Raw genomic sequence first — 18,365 nt, 5'->3', positions numbered from 1 at the left:
ACAGACCAGCGGCTTTAATGCACTCTTAAAATGAGATGCCAGAAATAATTCTAGAGACTCTTCAATTTATTTAAATTATAACGGGGGTGGGGGCGGTTCGGGGGGCGCTGAGATCTCCTCGTTCGGGACTTCCAGGAAGCCACGGTTTCAAAACATTGACGGACCTATTAACGTAATGAACCGAACTTTTAAATAAACAAACAAATAAACGAATGAATAAATAAATAAATCTGGAAAAAGACAGGGGAGAGAAAAAAACTCCTACTCCCGGCCTCTGCGCCGCTTTCCCCAAACGGGACATTTGAAATCCCGGAGGATGGATCAACATCACTCGCCGCTCCCAGATGGAAGGCTTGACCCGGGCAGCTCTCTGATCCGGTCCTGGTTTTCCGCCACCCGAGCAAATCCGGCGGGGCCAAAGGCACAAACTGAAAGTATCAAGAGCCTAGCAACAAAACAAGCGAGCCGAGCAGTCCTCCGGGGGCGGTGAGTACCTTGGGGGGTGCTTTTTGCAACCCCCCCCCCCCCCATTGTGCGCGGGATCTCCGGCTGGGAGGCTGCAAAACCTCGAAAGACGGCCGGAGCCGCCTGCAACTGCGGCATCCTTGCCCGGGCTTGTTTGTTCGCCATACTCTGAAGTTATGTGTCGCTTTCGAAAAGGCAGCCGCCGTTGCAGGCAAAGAGCCGCTGTGTGTGCTTGTGTGCGTGCAAAGCGAAGAGGGTGCGGCGTGTGCGTGTGTGAAATGCAACTCAGTGAGCCGCTCTTTCCACCGGCGCTTGCATCTCTCCTTCTCTCGGCCCTCCGGGGCTGTTTGTGGCGCCAAGTAAACAAACACCTCCCCGCTCGCCCCTGTCTGCAGCCCGGGAGAAAAGCGCCGCCGGAGCTTGGGAAGCCGGACCCGTCTCGAACCAGCCTTCCCCGGCGGGAGAGGAAAAGCTTCGAGCGGGGCATGGCCGAGGTCTGGGCGGGCTGGGCAGCACCCTCCTGCGCCGAGTGGCCCCTGTCCAGACCACGGGCTTCCCGCGCCTTCGAAGGGGGCAACTCTGGAGGAAAAGTTTGCTCCCGTCCATGTTGGTTGACAGAGCAGCCCCTCTGGAAAAGAAGGTGGCGGGGACGCTTACGGGAACGGCTTCCCCCGCTCCACGGCTGGGTTAAATGGGGAACCCTGTTAGTCTTAGGGGTGCCAGTCCCCAGGTGGCATCCCCGTGAGTTAGAGCATCTCCAGACGAAAGAGAGAAGAGGACAGCTTTGGAGGGGAGACGCCACAGCATTAGACTCCCTGCCCCAAATTCCTCCCACTTCCAGCTCCACCACCCCAACTTTCCAGGTATTCCCTGACCCAGAGCAGACAGCCCTAGTTTTCATCTAGACGAACATCAGTTCCTTTCAAGAGAAGTCTGAACTACTGAAAGGAGGGCAGCAGTCCTGGCTTGAGAGACCTCAGAGACCTCAGAAGTAGAGAAGCTGCTTTGCGTGAGGAAGGTCCCCTGTTCAATCTGTGGCATCTCTACAAAGATTGGGTGATAGGAAAGATACCTGCCATGCAGCTGCTGCCGGTCAGACTGGAGGTGCAGATTTTGATAGACTCAGCGGTATTTGCACCACATTTTGAGCCCCGAAAAGCTGGATTCTGAGTTTCATAGTTTATGTAAATTTAGGGAATGTACATACATTGCTTACTTACTCTACTTTTATCTTGGACGGATGAATTGAGAGGAACAAACGCAACTAGGTTCCCCATCAGACTACCATCTTTAATTTACAAGATTTTGTCAGGTATGACTCTCTCAAGCTTATCCTAGCAGGCTAGAAATTTGCTTTCTTTATGAACACAAAGAAAACGGAGATTCTCAGGCTTTGCAAACTAAAATTCCATATTGTTTTTACTCTCAAAAAGCACCACACAACACAGACGTGCTAGACTACTTTGGTTGACATGTGCCCATGTAGGACTACAGTCTCAAAAATCTAACTCAGAATTATGTGTTTTGATTTAGCAGACGGATGTGTTCGCTCCAAAAATTCCTGGGCCCAAGAATCTGTTTTGCTGTTGATTGAAGATCAGAAGTCCACTCTGCCCTCAGATTTGGTTCTCTGTCCTCGATGGCGTCAGATCTATGCCATTGGTGGCCAGAGTGACACACCATACCTGAAAGGCAGTCTTCAGCTGGACCTCTTCCTGGGATGGAGCACGCAAAGTAACCCTGGACCATTAAGGCAGACCCTTCGTGCCTGAACATTAAGGAATGAATGCAATCAGGAAGAAGAGATTTTGGGCATCCTGTTTCTGCGTGATGGCGTTCTTTTTCCTACTCGTCACTCTCCAGGTATCACAGATCATTAGGACAGCAAACTGGAAAGTGTTAGAAGGGAAGAATACAGTCGCTGTATGTAGTGGTTGGTGGTGGCCGTAGGTTAAGCGGACAACCTGCTGGTGGTGGAAGGGGTTGCCAAGTCACAGCCAACTTATGGCGACCCTGGTAGGGCTTTCAAGGCAAGAGACGACCAAAGGTGTTTTGCCAACGCCTGTCTCTGCATAGCAACCCTGGACTTCCTGGGTGGTCTCCCATCCCTGCACCAACTAGAGCGTGCTTATCCAAAATTTGGAAAGATCGGGCAAACCTGGGTCATGCAAGTCAGGGTGAAATGGGTGTAGACCGCTGGGGATAACCCTCCCATTCTGTGCCTGCCATTTCCATGTCCAAATGAAGAGGAAGGGAACATTTTAAAAAATGTCTATCGTTATTAGGTCATGTTGACCTCTCCTCTCAAAGTGGCCAGTGATGGGCTAGGAAGGGTGGGAAGGGGACAGGCCCTGGCCATTTAACCTTTGCCAGCCAAAGCTCCTCTCACTTCCAGGGGGCATGGAAGAGAGGCGTGGCCAGCTGACATCACTTCCTGATCCTTAGAAGCCTGAAAAATATTTCAGTGGTACCTCCATGTTCAAAAGGTTGAAAAAGGCTGATGTAGACACTGGCAACGTCCGGATATCTTCAGAACAGAAGAAAAAGAGTTTCACTCACCCTCTTTCTCCTCCTCCTTTACCTGCTTCTTTTCCATTTGCCCATCTTCCTTCTTTCTCTACGAGGTCACCACCCTAAGCTCTCAAATTTTTATTCTCGTTGCACTGATCTTCCATGGCAAATTTTTATTGGAAAGAGGACAGATGCTAATGGTAGCTAGTGATGGGGTAGTAGTCACAGGGTCAGATCAGGATCTGGGAAACCCAGATTTGAATCCACACTCTACTTTGAAAGCTTGCTGGGTGATTTTGGGACACTCACTCACTCAGTAACCTACCTCACAAGGTTGTTGCTGTAAAATGAAACAGAGGAAGGGAAAACGGTGTAAACTACTTTAAGGAGACGAATGGAGTATAAATATATAAATATTTTTATCGGAATGTGTAAAACAGTGGCGTTTACATGATTGTGAATTGTTTTGTCCCAGTTTAGCTGCTCTTGGTAAATGATGAGCAGATCTGGTGGGGAAAGATAATCTGATCAGTGAGAATCTCTTAATGACTTCAGTTTATTGTGCATAAATTATACCATTTATGGGGTGAAAATGATAGGATAATTTAAATATAATCTTCACCTTTATAGGGTGAAAATGATAGGATGAGTTTTTATATAATATTGTTGAGCTCCCACTAGCATTGGCTCTTCATTAAAGATAATGGGACCATCTGAGTAAACACATTTACACTGGGCAGTAAAAGAGGATTCAATTCAAATGGGAGATAGAGAGTCATGGTCGAAATGAGTTTATAAACTGCACTTCAGAAGCTAGACAAAACAAGTTCATTTTTAAAAAAGGTTTAGATATAATGCTGGCCAAATTTTAATGTTAGCAACTTCCACATATATCAGGACTTTAGCAGCCACATGTATGGGAAGCATGTAACACTGGTGATGTTCCTAATATACACTGTTGATGTGAGTATTTGACATCCATGTGTATTTTACATGTCCACACAGCTTGGATATGCTTTAGCCACAACTCAAAAAAACCAATGCATGCAAAACACACTCATTGTACTGTTCAGGCAACATGTAGATGGCACATATCAGCAGCATCATGAGTACACATGAATGCAGTGTTTGAAAAGGACTTTGTGCAAATCCATATCTAAATAGTTGGGGCAGCAGGAAAGTACAGATATAAGGATAGTTCCAGCCAGCTTCTTCTTTCAACCTCACCTGTTTCCCCTAGTATAGACCTGGTCTCACATGGGTTTTGTTCATGGATATCCCATAATTCGCAGAATAAGAGGATTCCTCCTTCTGTTCAGATTAGTAGAAAAACTGGTTGAATTCAACCCATAATAAGGTAATTGGATAAACGCATTAATTAATGACACAAAGTTACATCAGATACATGAAATAGAAGAGTCAAATTAGAAGAAGAAGAAGAGTTGGTCGTTATACCACACATTTCATTACCTGAAGGAGTCTCAGTGCCGTACAATCGCCTTCCCTTCCTCACCACACAACAGAAACCCTGTAAGGGAAGTGGGGCTGAGAGAGCTCTCAGAACTGCTCTGTTAGAACAGCTCTAACGGAACTGTGAGGAATCCAAGATCACCGAACTGGCTGCATGTGGTGGAGCAGGGAATCAAACCCGGCTCACCAGATTAGAAGCTGCCATTCTTAATCACTATACCAAGCTTTTGGGATTTTGATGTTTCTTAGAGCTTTACTATAACTACTGCTACATGTTCATCATGCTGCGTATATGTTAGGTGGGATAATGCTGCAGAAAGGTTCATTTTGGTCATGTGTGCACAATTACAGCAGCTGGTTAATAAGTTGGCAACCCAAAGCCTGATTAACGGTGAACAGTCATCCAACTAACTTGACTGTAATCATGTGAGAACAATGAAATCCTGAAATAATTTATCCCCACAGGAGTCCCATTGAGTCTAGTAGAACAAAATTGTAGTTGGAGGTCACAACCCATTGGTTTCTAAACGTTACTGATTAATCAGTTTAAGTACTGCATTTAGTATATGGAAAATATTCAGGCCAAGTTTAATGAATTGTCGTAGCACAAGGGACTTGCAGATTCTTTATAACCTCCGGCCCCACATCCTGTTGTTCCTCAAAGTCCAAAGGTTCAACCCCCCCCCCCAGTACACTTTCCTGATATGATTTGTTCTAGTGTGCTGAGACTTTTCAGAAGTCCTTTTTGAACTGAAACCCCAGGGAAATAGGCTGGAGAAATTATGTAGGTAAGAGGAGGGGAAGCCAATAATTGGATTGCGTTGCAAAGAAAATGAGTGTGTTTCATGTTAACACTTGACACATATGAAGGAGTTGGTTTCTATACCTCTCTTTTCGCAGCCTAAAGGAGTCTCAAAGCAGCTTACCATTTCCTATCCTTCCTGTCCTCACAACAGGCACCCTCTGAGGTAGGTGAGGATGAGAGAGCTCTGAGAAAACCTTGCCAGGCCCAAGGTTGTCACCCAGCTGGTTGCACATGGAGAAGTGGAGAATCAAACTGGGTTCTCCAGATAAGAGTTTGCCGCTCTTTAACCAGTACACCAAACTGACTCTTTCTTCATTGTACTTCCTTCATTGTTCAGTATATTTTATTTGCATTACTGGGCTGAAATATAAGACAGATAGGCTTGTATGACAGTTGTCTCTAACGCTTCCCCACTCTCAGGTGAATTTTCCTTCCCAAATGAAATGTTGTTCCCACAGAGACAGGGTTAGCCTAGTAGTGTTGCTTTCTTTGTTATAAAAATGAAGCTCTTTTGGGCTTTTCTCAGCCCTAGAAATTTTTGGGGAAGATGAAGAGCCTTCTTTCCCTAAAACCCTTTGTCTGAATGGCACAAGAATTTTTACCAATAAACCAACTAAGAATTTTATTCCACAAAGAGGGAAAGGGTAGTTGGAATAAAGAATCAAGTTTCTTTATACAAATTTGTTATTTTACAGGCTTTTCTTAGATGTTAATCGGCTTTTTTTCAGATGTTAAGAATTCTTTCAACCTGAGAACGTGTGTTACTGAGTTTTATCCCAAAACACATTAAAAAAAATTTTTTTGAATTCCCCTGAACTCCCCTGGTTCCTAGAAAGTGAGCACTCTTAGCTTGTACCATCACTTTCTCTCTTCTGAGATGAACCAGTATCCTACTGCCTACTGGGGTAACTGGAGCACACAGGAATCTGTGGAAGTAAACACACCCGATTCCCCTTACTAACTAGATAGGGATCCTCCTTCTCATTCTTAGAAGGCCTAATATGGGAATTAACACCTCAGTGCCCAAATCCTCACTGCCAAATAACTGCTCTAGTTGTCCAGATACTGTGAGGATTAGCTGCCAGTAGTAAATTCAGGCTTCTCGCTAGAATTTCTCTTCCAAGTAGGTGATCAGCTAAGGTTCTGTCAGAACCAGAAATAGACTCAGAATTCCTCCCTTCCAGCACACAGCTAGAATATCAACTTTCACTTAACTGTTGCTGGCCAGTCAGAGAGCTCAGAGCAGCCTGTGGCTCTGGCTCTGTCTGCCTAGTGAGGATTTTTAACCCTTCACTCACTGTTGCTGTTATTTCAGCACTTGACACGTATGAAGCTGTCCTCACAGCTTGTATTATTCCACCAACAAGGGTTGTGGCTTGCCTAATTTTAGAAGAAAAACATTTTAAAAGTGGCAAAAAGCATACAAAGTAGGAAGTCCCAAGTTTATTTAGGTGGATTTCTTTCTCCTGTCCTGGCAGCATTCCTAAAGATATTATTTGTTTGTTTGTTTGTTTAATTATTTATTTATTTATATTTATATACCACCCTTTCCCGAAGGCTCAGGACGGTTTACAGGGAACAGGGAACAGGTACAGATTTCAGAAGTCCTTTGCAATGAGTCATTCCAAAATGGGAGTCCCATCAGGCATTATCTGAAGTACATATAGATCCAGGCAACCATCAGTAGTGTCCAGATGGGCATTAGGAAAGCAACTAACTGACCAATGACATCTGACTGATTGTTCTCCAAACTGACTGTGAATCTTGCTATCATTGCATGGGATAATCTGGATTTCTCTCCATTTACAAAAGGTGGTTGTAGAACTTGGAAAGTCTGAAAGGATGGAAATGAAAAGCTCGGCTTCACAGAAAGGTGTATTCAAGGAGGAAGAGCACCAGAAAGATGCACGCGTATTGGCCAAGAAACCAGAATTTTCCAGCTCCATAAGGACAATCGTGGATAAAGACAACCATCCTGTCTTGGTTTGGTGGTCTCCGCTGACGGGAGAGACTGGGCGGCTTGGTCAGTGTGGCCAGGATGCCTGCTTCTTTACTATCAACAGGACTTATCAGGACAATCCTATGACAAAAGCGTTTCTCTTCTACGGTAAGGAATCAGTTTGCTTTGATTTTTGAGATGTGTGTATGTGTTTTAAATTTTGCCAGATCGCTTTCAGTTTATGGTGACCCTATGAATACTGGCATGCAAAACATCCTGCCATTAATAGCCTTGCTCAGGTCTTACAGACAGGACCATGACTTCCTTGGCTGAGTCAGTCCGTCTCATGTTGGATCTTCCTCTTTTCCTGCTGCCCTCAGCTTTTTCTAGCATTATTGCATTTCTCAGCTGCTCTTTTCTTCTCAGGATGTGACCAAAGTATGATAGCCTCATGGAAATAATTGTCACGTAGTTACAAGAAACTGCTAAATCAGTCAGTGGAAGAAGAGTTGACAGTTGTCATGGCTTGCTACCCTTGAATTGGAAGACAAAGCATTTCACAACATGGGGATAAATGCCCTCACCTGCGGAAGATCTTGAAGAGTTAGCAGCCTCAGTGGATGAATGAATGGAGAATAGGAAAGTAATCAAAAGTTGACTTGACTAAATTTGAGTCCATTGGCACCTTTAAGACCATCAAAGATTTATTCAAGGTGTGAGCTTTCATGTCCATGCATGCTTCCTCAGACAATGGAACAAAAATCATAAGAGTACAGATATAAGGAGAGAGTAAATTAGTAGTAAATTAGTAAACAGCATTATACCAAATATGCAGCATGACTGACTAGTTCCTTTCGAGAATAACAAAATCTGTCCTTTAGGTTCAGTTGTCATTAAAAAAAATGGGGATATAAAAATGTTAAGGTAGTGATTAGTGGCAGGTGCTTTCCCAGTTGTGGAAAGAAGTAATTAAGAGACTTGTTGCTAGTCCCATCTGTCTCCACCCAAGCATGGAAGCATCCCCACAAGTGACAAGCCCTACTGTGCTTGTTCTCCTGTCTGCAGAGAGTTAGATTCTAAATTACATTACATACATACTTACATCACATTACAGTCCCATTGTCCCAAATGACAATGGAATCCCCAGGACTCAACAGGGATATTGGTTTCTTATCTCACTACATATGCTAACATTCAACTGTTATATCTATATTCCTTACAATTGCCTCTTCATTGCAAGCTAATGCCTTGAATAAATCTTTGTAGGTCTGAAAGGTGTCATCGCACTCAAATTTTGTTGTGCCACTTCAGACCAACACAGCTTCCCACTTGAATCTATCTTTATAAAAGTTGACATGGTTTTTTAGACAATAAGAAAGCTAATTTACTGAATAAGTATGCCTTGGATGGCAGCCTCCATTGGAACTGCTATACAGCCTAATGTTAAATACCTTCGCTCAGGGTTTTAATGTCCCAGTTATTTTGACAAGATCAACTTTCATATCACATTTGGCCAAGACAGTGGCCTTCTGAGACTCCTTGATTTTAAATACCCAGACACTCTGCATTCAAGAGCCTCTTATGCCAAATTGTATGGTGGTTTTTAAACACCGCTCCTGCAGAATTTAAAAAGTAGTCTTGATTCAACTGATGAAATCTCGCCACATGCTTGCAAAAATCTCCAGGTGGATTGTGCTGCCTTAAGTCTTTAAAATTTCAGTGGCCTATACTTCTGCATAGCCCTGACCCGGAACCCAGGATAGCCTTGATCAGCTCTCAGAAGCTAAGCAGCACTGGCTCTGCTTAGTAACTGGATGGGAGAACACCAAGGAATTCCTAGGTTTGTGTTCAGAAGCAGGCAGTGAAAAACCAGTTCTGAAAATGTCTTGAAAACACCTGCAGGGGTGGCCAAACTGTGGCTTTCCAGATGTCCATGGACTACAATTCCCATGAGCCATAGTTTGGCCAGCCCTGCTGGCCTGTTAGCTGCAACTTGAAGGCACTTTACAACTGTTAGCTGCAACTTGAAGGCACTTTACACCACCACATAGTTCTACATGAAATGTTTAGGGCTGGGTTATTTCCCCCCTGAAATAAATCATACAATATTTGTCCATAAACAAATAGATGCGCTTCTATAAAGGGGGACGCTCCACATGCACTTTCCTGAATCATTTCTGCCTTGTTCTAAGAAGGCCTCCATGATGAGTGTGGCACTTGAACCTGGCAAGAGGCTTTCTGGAACACAGCAGATGGTTTTAGGCTTCCTTTCCTAGGCTCTTGGCTTCCAGTCTCTTGACGCTTTTGACTGTCATTTAAAATTACTTTCTGTATCAGTGGGACTGGCTACTACATTAAAAAAGAACCTTAGCAGGTAACTAGAGGACAACCAAAGGGGGTTTTTTTTGGTCCATGCTTACCTTAGGATGCCTCAACCTGGATAGCCCAGGCTAACCCAGTCTCTTCAGATCTCAGAAGCTAAGCAGGGTGGGCCCTGGCTAGTATTTGGGTGGGACACCTCCAAGGAATGCCGGGGTCATGACGTGGAAGCAGGCAGTGGCAAGCCATCTCTGATTGGCTCTCGCCTTGAAAACCGCACTAGGGGTTGCTGTAAGTCAGGACTTTCCACTGCCAGCACCTTAGGGTAGCCTGTTATTCTGTTCTCTCACTGCCACATGACAGATTTCCTGTCTTAAATTTTGAAAAGTGCCCATAATTGAAATTTTATTGTGCCTTTAATAGACCTCTCCTCTCCATCTTTTTCTGGTCCGGAGCATATTCTGACCACTCTTGTATCCATAAAGACTACCCATCCTATTGACTTAGATTGATGGGATACAGCATTGTGAATCTGTCATATTTTTCACCTTGAGAGTATAGGTCTGTAGAATGTTTCTCTCTGAACGTTCTTCATTTTTTTCTCATAGTTTACTGAGGTTTTCTGTTTTCCTTTCTCAGCAGGAATAGCTCCTGGTTTGTTTGTTTTTTAATAACAAGTGACATAAAGGGAAACAAAAAGCCAACCTGAAACACAGGCGAGAACCAAAAAGGTTAGGGGTATAATCAATTTTAGAAAAATATAAACAGATTATTATAGGTGCTCAAATATTTATAAACCATAAAGAAATATCTAGTTGGCACACATAAAACATCTGAGTACACCAATAATGTAAAAAAAAACAGTTGACTTTAACCTAATGTGTTTCAATCTAATAGATCAGGGGTAGTCAAACTGCGGCCCTCCAGATGTCCATGGACTACAGTTACCATGAGCCCCTGCTCATGGGAATTGTAGTCCATGGACATTTGGAGGGCCGCAGTTTGACTACCCCTGTAATAGATCCTCATCAGAGGTCAATTGTACAGATGCACACAGATATAATAGACAAATGTTAAATAGTTTCAACGGGTTTTTTCCCCCCTCCATTGCCGTTGGCATTATTGGTGTACTCAACTTAGATGTTTTATGTGTACCAACGATATTCTTTAATGTTTTTTAAACATTTGAGCTCCTGTAATCCTTCTGTGTTTATAAAATTGTTTTTAATAATACATGTTTCTAAAATTTTAATAAAGCCTCAAATGAGAAATTAGACTTCTAATCTGGCGAGCGGGATTTGATTCCTCAGTCCTCTCCCACATGCAGCCATCTGGATGACCTTGGGCTTGTCACAGCCCTGATATAGCTGTTCTGCCTGAGCAGTGATATCAGGGCTCTCTCAGCCTCTCCTACTACACTGGGTATTTGTTGTGGGGAGAGGAAAGGAAAGGCAATTTTTGGTGGGGGGGGGATCATTTAGACATGAAATTGGGGTCACTGGGGGGGGGAGGTAGTTGTGATTTCCTGCATTCCAACTATGATTCTGTTATAAGCCACTTTGAGACTCCTGGGAGATAAAAGCGGCATATAAAAGCCAACTTTTCTTCTAAACACCTCTTGCCTTGAAAACCCCACCAAGGGTCACCATAAGTTAGCTGCGACTTGACGACGAAAACAAAATTAAAAACTCAAAATAATTGTCAAGAGAAATGCTCTTTGTTTGTTTGTTTTTTTAATTCTAGGTACAGACTTTAATATTGACGCCTTACCTCTTCCTCGCAAAGACCACCACGACTGGGCCCTTTTCCACGAGGAGTCCCCCAAAAATAACTATAAACTCTTCCAGAGTCCAGCAATCACCTTGTTCAACTACACAGCAACGTTCAGCCGCCACTCACACTTACCCCTCACAACTCAGTACCTTGAGAGTATCGAAGCCTTAAAGTCACTGAGGTACATGACCCCTTTGCAAGAGAAGAACAGCCTGAGGAAGAGACTTGCTCCCCTTGTCTACGTGCAGTCCGACTGTGACCCCCCCTCTGACAGGGACAGCTACGTGAGGGAACTGATGGCCCACATTGAGGTGGACTCTTACGGAGCCTGTTTGCATAACAGAGATCTTCCGGAGCCTCTCAAAAACCCGGCGTTCATGGACAGCGATAGCTTCTACAAGATACTCGCTCAGTACAAATTTGTCTTGGCTTTTGAGAACGCTGTTTGTGAGGATTATATCACCGAGAAACTCTGGAGACCGCTGAAGCTGGGGGTGGTCCCTGTTTATTATGGCTCTCCCAGCGTCACAGACTGGCTTCCCAGCAATAAAAGTGCTATCCTCGTCGCAGGTTTTTCACACCCCAAGGAGCTGGCACTGCACATCAAGGCTTTGGATGCAGACGACAAGGAGTACGAGGCCTACCTTGAGTGGAAATTAAAAGGCCATATCTCCAACGAACGGCTTCTCGCCGCCATGAGAGAACGTACCTGGGGAGTGCAGGATATCACGAAGGACAATTACATCGATGCTTTTGAGTGCATGGTGTGTACGAAAGTGTGGGAAAACCTCAGGAGAGAAGCAAAGGTAATTTATAAATTGGTCTTCTGGATTCCAGCCAGGCTGTGGACACACAGGGAACTTAAATCAGACCTGTCAGGTACCCAAGTTCCTGAGAACTGCCATATTGTTGGGAGCAGGTTCCCAGCCACAAATCCAGAATACAGTTTTTAGGTACAGTCAGACTTGGGCTCTGCAGGACCCAGGAGCGCTCCCACAAAGGAAGATGCTGATTTGCTATCAGATTTTAACTGATGTAGGTAGGGTCCAACTACGCCTTATGTCTTTCTCCAGGTTTGTGTGATCTGTGTACATTTGTGAATGTCCCACCAGGAACTCAAACCCTAGTTCTGTGGGGCCCAATTCAGATTGGGACCGTGGTGCATGAAGAAGAGCTACAGCGTTCCCCCTGTGTCGTTTTTTGCAACCCGGAACAGCCTAGGGGGAACCGTATGTCCCATAGGGGCTCCACGTGTACTGATGGAGGGTGTGAAGGTTACCCAGTGGGGCAAATAGCAGTGTCTGGAGTTGTTTTGGCTTAAGGAAGCCAGCATAGGGGGAGAAAGGCATAAGTGTTGTCCTGCTCAGATCGGAATCTGGCTTCACATCAATTCACAACAGGAAACTTCAAACAGTGCTCATGAAAGACCCAGGCCCCCAAATTAGGCCCTCAGTCCTGATGTCTTCCCACAGGCCTTGAGGTTGCAGAGAGTTTTAAAGCCCTGGACTTGTGTTTCAAGTCTCATATTGCAGTGCTGTCAAATGGCTGCAGACCGTTCTGTCATTTCTGCGGGGACCTCTGTTGGGTGGCTGGATTCAAACTCCAGAAGGTCCTAGATTTGGAGCTTAGTACCTTTTCCTTTATGACTCCAAGTCTTACAATTTCAGAGACTGTGTGGTCTAGGAACCAAGTCTAGGAATATGTCTATCATGTGGCGTGGAATTAAGATCTTCAGGTAAGATTTCTGTCTAAGCTGTTCTCTGTTGTGTAAGCCCACCTGTAATCAGAAGGACCTGTGGAACTGAAAGCATTTGCTTGTTTCACATGTGCCACTGAGATACGTATAAGATGGGCAGTGCAGCGGCTGCTGATGTTTGGTACCCCCATATCTTTGAACTTGCACTTCAGGCCTTTGAAGTTGCAAACAAGACAATTCCGTGAACACTTTTGAACATTTTTATCTTGGAAATATTGGAGAGGAGAGTGAACCTTCAGAAAGAGTTACAGTCCCCCTCGCCTCCCAAAAAAATCTAGTTTTGCAAGACACAGCATTCCACCAGGCCTGTGTTTGAGGCCTGGAAACAACCATTGAAAAAACTGCTGCCCCCCCTGCCAAAGAACCCCACTCAAGAAACATTACTCTGCCCATTAAACTAGCCCCTCTCAATACTGTTTTTTTTAGGACATGGCTTTTAATGTTTTTAAATCCTAAATTATATATTAATTGTTTAACTATATAAATTGTATATGTTGGATCTTTTATACTGTAGTCACCAAACCCTGAGCCTACCAGAAGAGAGGGCAGCAAGAACAATAACAACAACAACAACAATCATTTATTAAATTGAAATAAAGTTTGATCCAAGTCAGAGCTATTGCTAGGAAAAATGTGTTGCATTGATGATAGAATCCCCCCTTTTTTACTTTCTTGGAGCAAAGGGGATAACAAAGAGAGAAAACACATTAAAAAAGCAAACATTTTAAATATGTTTATATACTGCATCTCTACTTTTAGTGGACGACTAGTGGCCTCCCATCCTGATTACTGATGAAGTCCACCTGTTTGGCAATGATAAACTGAGATGTATCCGGTTCTCTCACCTGGGCCAATGTCCAAACTGGGTCCGGGCCTTGAGAAGCTAAGAGATCACTGTGTGGAAGTGGTAGCTTTTCAGTCCCCATATCATCTGTCCTACGTGCTGTTTAATAAAATTTACATAGCATTTCTCTGTCTTTTCCACCAGGGAATGTTGCCAAGAAGATGGAATGCGGAATCCAATCACCTGAGCTGTCCCAGACCTGAGGTGTTTGTTTTTTCATCTTCAAACACTCACAGAACGGCTCTACGAGACATGTGGATACCGAGTTTTGAGCAGTCCAAGAGAGAAGCGAAGGCTCTGAGGCGGCTGGTCGAAAGGAACCGAAATTTCACAACGCAGGAATTTTGGACTCTCGTATTCAGGGAATGACTTGAAGGTCCTTGGACTCCAGCTAGGGAGGGGAACTAGCCTGCAAGTGAGCTCGTAGGGCGAGTCGTTGCCTATAAAAGGCTGTAATAAGCCGAGAAGTGGTTTTAGCAGCAGAACGTACTAGAAGAAACTGTGGTATTCAGTGGATGCTAATCCGGAATAGAAACGACCCAATTGGGTCTGAGATGTTTCTATATTAATACTAGTGTAAATTATGAACACTGGAGCACATACACCACAATTAAGTAAAGTCTACCCTTTGTCTTTTGCATTGTGGCTGCTTCCGTTTTGGAGATGGCTTCCGAGGCGGTCCTGATATAAAGACATCTGCCACAGGGTTCAGCTAAACGATGTGCTTATGAACCACCCAAGCGAAGGACCTTGCACATGAACTGACATGGCAAATATGCTGGGAAGTTAAACCTCAGGGGGCAGGACTCTACCTGAATCTGGTCTGGCAAAGGACAGCTGCAATCACCCTGGGAAAGGTACATGATGAGGGGGTCTCCAAGGAAAGGCTGCATCTGAGGCCTTTGGTGTGACCAGCATGCAAGGGCTGACCAATAGAGCTGAAAGTCCTGGTGACATCTGCGAAGGAGAACCACATGGCAAGGAAGAGCCATGTCTTTCTCCTGACCTGGATACTGAGTTCAGGGCGGAAGTACAGTACAGCGTGATCTCATCTGATCTTGGAAGCTAAGCAGAGTCAGGACCTGGAAGGGAGACCACTAAGGGACACCATGGTCCCTTCCAACTCTATGATTCAACACACTGCAAAGGAAGGCAGTGGCAAACAATCTCTGCTTCTCACTTGTCTTGAAAGCCCCTTGCTGGGGTCTCTGTAAGTCAGCTGTGACATGCACTGTTTTGTGGAGGTTATCTAAGCAGCATGGGACTCAGGGTTGCCAGCTCCAGGTTGGGGCAAACCTGGAGATTTTGGGGGTGAAGCTGGGAGTGGATGAGATTTGGGGCAGGGACAAACCTCAGTGAAGTATAATACTATGCAGTCCATCCTCCAAAACAGCCATATTCTCCAGGGGAACTGATCTCTGTTGCCTGGAAATGAGCCAAATCCACCCATGGCGAGGATGTTCATTGAGTGACCTTGAGCCAGTTGCTCTTCTTGCATCCTAACCTGTCTCCCAGGGATGCCATTGTGGGGATAAAAGGAAGAATGCACACCGCCCCTGTTGGAAGGGTGGGATCAACATGTACAGTGATTGGGGTCAAAATAGAGATGTCAGGAGATTCTCAGGACAGGACTTGTTTAAGCTGCAGAGTTCCGTCCGGATACAGGAAGGAATATAGTCCACTTTGATTGGCAGGTAGTATAAGGCTTCTGGCCAGGGGTATACATACTTCTAGCCAACAGAGGGCAGATATCTTCCATCCATTGCACCCAAATTGCAGCAAAATCCTCCGCTGCCCAAATTCAGAGAGTCTTGGTTGGAAAACACACATTACAGCTAGATGTAGCTGGGCCTTGGCTTACAACGAGAAGCAGCGCAGGCAGGAAAACTTCCTGCACCCATGTGTCCAGGCTGGAATCTGCACAGTATGCAGATTGCAAAAAAGTAAAAAACCCAAAAGAGTGGGATTGTTCTGCCCCTTTGAATTGCAGCAAGCCGCCAGTTTTTAAAAGTACAGAAGGATATCCAGGAAAATAAGCAGGCACCTCTTCCCTTATATAATTAGATGTCTGATGGAACAAGGCCCCACTTCTGCACCTGCATGAAGACCACTGGCAAGCCAGGTTTTTGCAATTTCAAGGCCTTGGGAGTCAGCGCTTGCTTAGACAGCTTGTTGCTCGGAAGCGCACAAGGTCTTTGGTACGGTGTCCGTCCCTGCGCTGACCAGCTTCTGTGATTATAGCGGCACGGGGCTGACCTCTGTGCCAAAACACCCCGCCCCCGACAGGTGGATATCTTTGGAGGGCTTCTGTTGCTCAGCATGTTTGCACGTCAGCAGTCCCCTTGGCATCAGCAGTTTTACTCGAAACTTGGCAGGCTCAGGTTTCCCAATGCTGAGCAAGAAATATAAAATGCATTAGCACTTGGCACCCATGTGCTGAAGCCCAGAGACAGATTTAAAGTAAGGGGAGGGGAAGGTTAGTTAAGATTCACCCAGTGTCTGCAGTTTAAAAATGGAATGGCAAAATATGCCCCATTTTTTTTGGGGGGGGGGGTGACTCCCTCTCTTAACCAAACTGAGTCTTCTAGGATTCAGCGCTGTTTCTCCCATTAGTACAAGCCCTCATCATTTGTGACCTGTGAAGTTAAACACAACTCCATGTGCCTTGGGCAGTGTCAAAGAGCCTTCAGAAATCGTAAGAACAGAGGGTGGCCAGCACAAAGCAGGCTACAGGACATGGCTGATGTGTTTATCTTGCTGATATACAAGCTCTGCATTAGAGGAAACATGGCAGGGAAGGGGCTGTGGCTCTGTGGTAGAGCATCTGCATAGCACATAGAAGGTCCCAGGTTCCATTCCCATTCAGTTTTTAAACGTTTGGGTAGTAGTTGAGCCCAGGTTAACTTGATCTCATGAGATCTTGGAAACTAAGCAGTGTTGACATATGCATGGATAGTAGGCAAGATTCCTGACCTGGTTGGCCCAGGCTAGCTTGATCTTGTCAGATCTTGGAAGCTAAGCAGTGTTGACGTAGGCACGGGTAGTAGGCAAAATCCCTGACCTTGTTGGCCCAGGTTGGCTTGATCTTGTCAAATTTCAGAAGCTAAGCAGGGTTGACTTGAACTTGAGGAGTAGGTAAGATCCCTGAACTGGATGACCCAAGCTAGGTTTATCTTGTCAGATCTCAGAAGCTAAGCAGGGTAGGCTCTGGTTAGTGCTTGGATGAGAGACCACCAAGAAAATCCAGGGTTACTACAGAAAGGCAGGCTATGGTAAGCCACCTCTGCCTTGAAAGTCATACGATAAGGCCCAGTCCTTTTAAGTCTATAAGGGGTGTCCCCCTTAGCAAGAGATCTTAACTTTAATCAAGGAGGTGGCAGCTACAAGTAGCAGGCCGGCATCCCAGTTGGAAGTATTCCTGTCCAGCCTCTGTATGTATGGGGGGAAGGTTTGGTTTGTGTAGGGCAGCCTTTTTCAACTTTTTGACCATAAGAGGAGTCCCTGAAATATTTTTCAGGCTTCAAAGAACCCCGAAACTGGGCTGACCAAAACTCGGGTGACTGAGACCATTAAGGCAAGATATAGGGGAAAGGCCGGTGATCCACTGGGGAGCTCTTGGGGAACCTCAGGCCTCCAGGAAGCCCTGGTTTGGAAGTCCTGGTGTAGAGGGTTACCCGTCTGTGTCGGCCAGTGAGTTCCTGATCAACTGCAGACTCAAGAGCATCTAACCCCACTGAAATCAGTGAGCATCTGATGTTGCATAAGATCAAGCTATAAACCAGAATCCTTACAATTTGGCATACTGATTAAGTGAGTTCTCAGTTGCAACCTAAGAACATTGAGTTCTGAAGGTTCGTTGCCACCATAAATTGTACTTGCCACCTTAATCATGATTGCAATGATTATTAGTGCTAGTTCTTCTTGTGATTGCACTACTCTTTCAGCCTCCATGATGTCTGGGGGGTGGGGGGTGTCCATAAGCCACTAACAGTTTGCATTATGTTAGAAAGTAATCATGTTAGGGGGAACTTTTCAGTGTTATTGGATGTTCCGTTGATCTGTAACATCTGAATATGCAAACTTTAAAATGCAATAAAGAGTCTGAAAAAGAATGGAGAGTTCATGGTTTGTTTATAGAACACATTGATAACCTTTCTGCTATAAAAGCAACGAGCAATTCTTACAGATCTGTGAAGAAACCAGTGAATGGATTTTATCGATAAAGAATGGAGTAGCATTTTCATGGATCTCTTCCACACCCCAGGCTCTCTCTAACACTGGCCACTTACATTCCTGTCCCCAAAAGTTGATCCTGAGATTTGGTGAGAACCAGCTTATCCATCATGGGAGAACACAGACAAAATGGGAGGGCAGGGAATTTGTCCTCTTCCTATGTAGAAATACTATCTGCATGCACAAGAATCTTTGTGGGTTATAGACACTGCCCCCCTCCCCCTTAGAGGGTTTTACATCCTCGAATTTT

At 44.9% G+C, this 18,365-nt stretch overlaps 1 protein-coding gene across 2 annotated transcripts; it reads left to right on the top strand.

Annotated features, from left to right (window-relative positions):
* The first annotated feature begins 346 nt into the window (after positions 1-346).
* POFUT3 (protein O-fucosyltransferase 3) lies at positions 347-17,994 on the top strand. Of its 2 annotated transcripts, none has more exons than XM_077345432.1 (5): positions 347-486; positions 1,999-2,328; positions 7,064-7,358; positions 11,253-12,088; positions 14,027-17,994. In XM_077345432.1, the coding sequence occupies exons 2-5, from the start codon at positions 2,248-2,250 to the stop codon at positions 14,249-14,251; spliced, it is 1,437 nt and encodes a 478-aa protein (XP_077201547.1). In that variant the 5' UTR covers positions 347-486; positions 1,999-2,247; the 3' UTR covers positions 14,252-17,994. The 2 variants fall into 2 exon arrangements, with proteins under 2 accessions (XP_077201547.1, XP_077201548.1); XM_077345433.1 differs by having other exon boundaries at positions 377-486; positions 2,002-2,328.
* Positions 17,995-18,365: the final 371 nt, after the last annotated feature.

Source organism: Paroedura picta, chromosome 7 (assembly GCF_049243985.1).
Source record: "Paroedura picta isolate Pp20150507F chromosome 7, Ppicta_v3.0, whole genome shotgun sequence".
Taxonomy (NCBI): domain Eukaryota; kingdom Metazoa; phylum Chordata; class Lepidosauria; order Squamata; family Gekkonidae; genus Paroedura; species Paroedura picta.
This window is presented reverse-complemented; position numbering and strand designations above follow the sequence as displayed.

Bases quoted from the DNA above. Each gene is read 5' to 3' on its own strand.
- POFUT3 (XM_077345432.1), top strand. From the start codon at position 2,248: ATGAATGCAATCAGGAAGAAGAGATTTTGGGCATCCTGTTTCTGCGTG. The intron at 7,359-11,252 runs GTAAGGAATCAG...TTTTAATTCTAG, and splicing joins AAAAGCGTTTCTCTTCTACG to GTACAGACTTTAATATTGAC. The intron at 12,089-14,026 runs GTAATTTATAAA...CTTTTCCACCAG, and splicing joins ACCTCAGGAGAGAAGCAAAG to GGAATGTTGCCAAGAAGATG.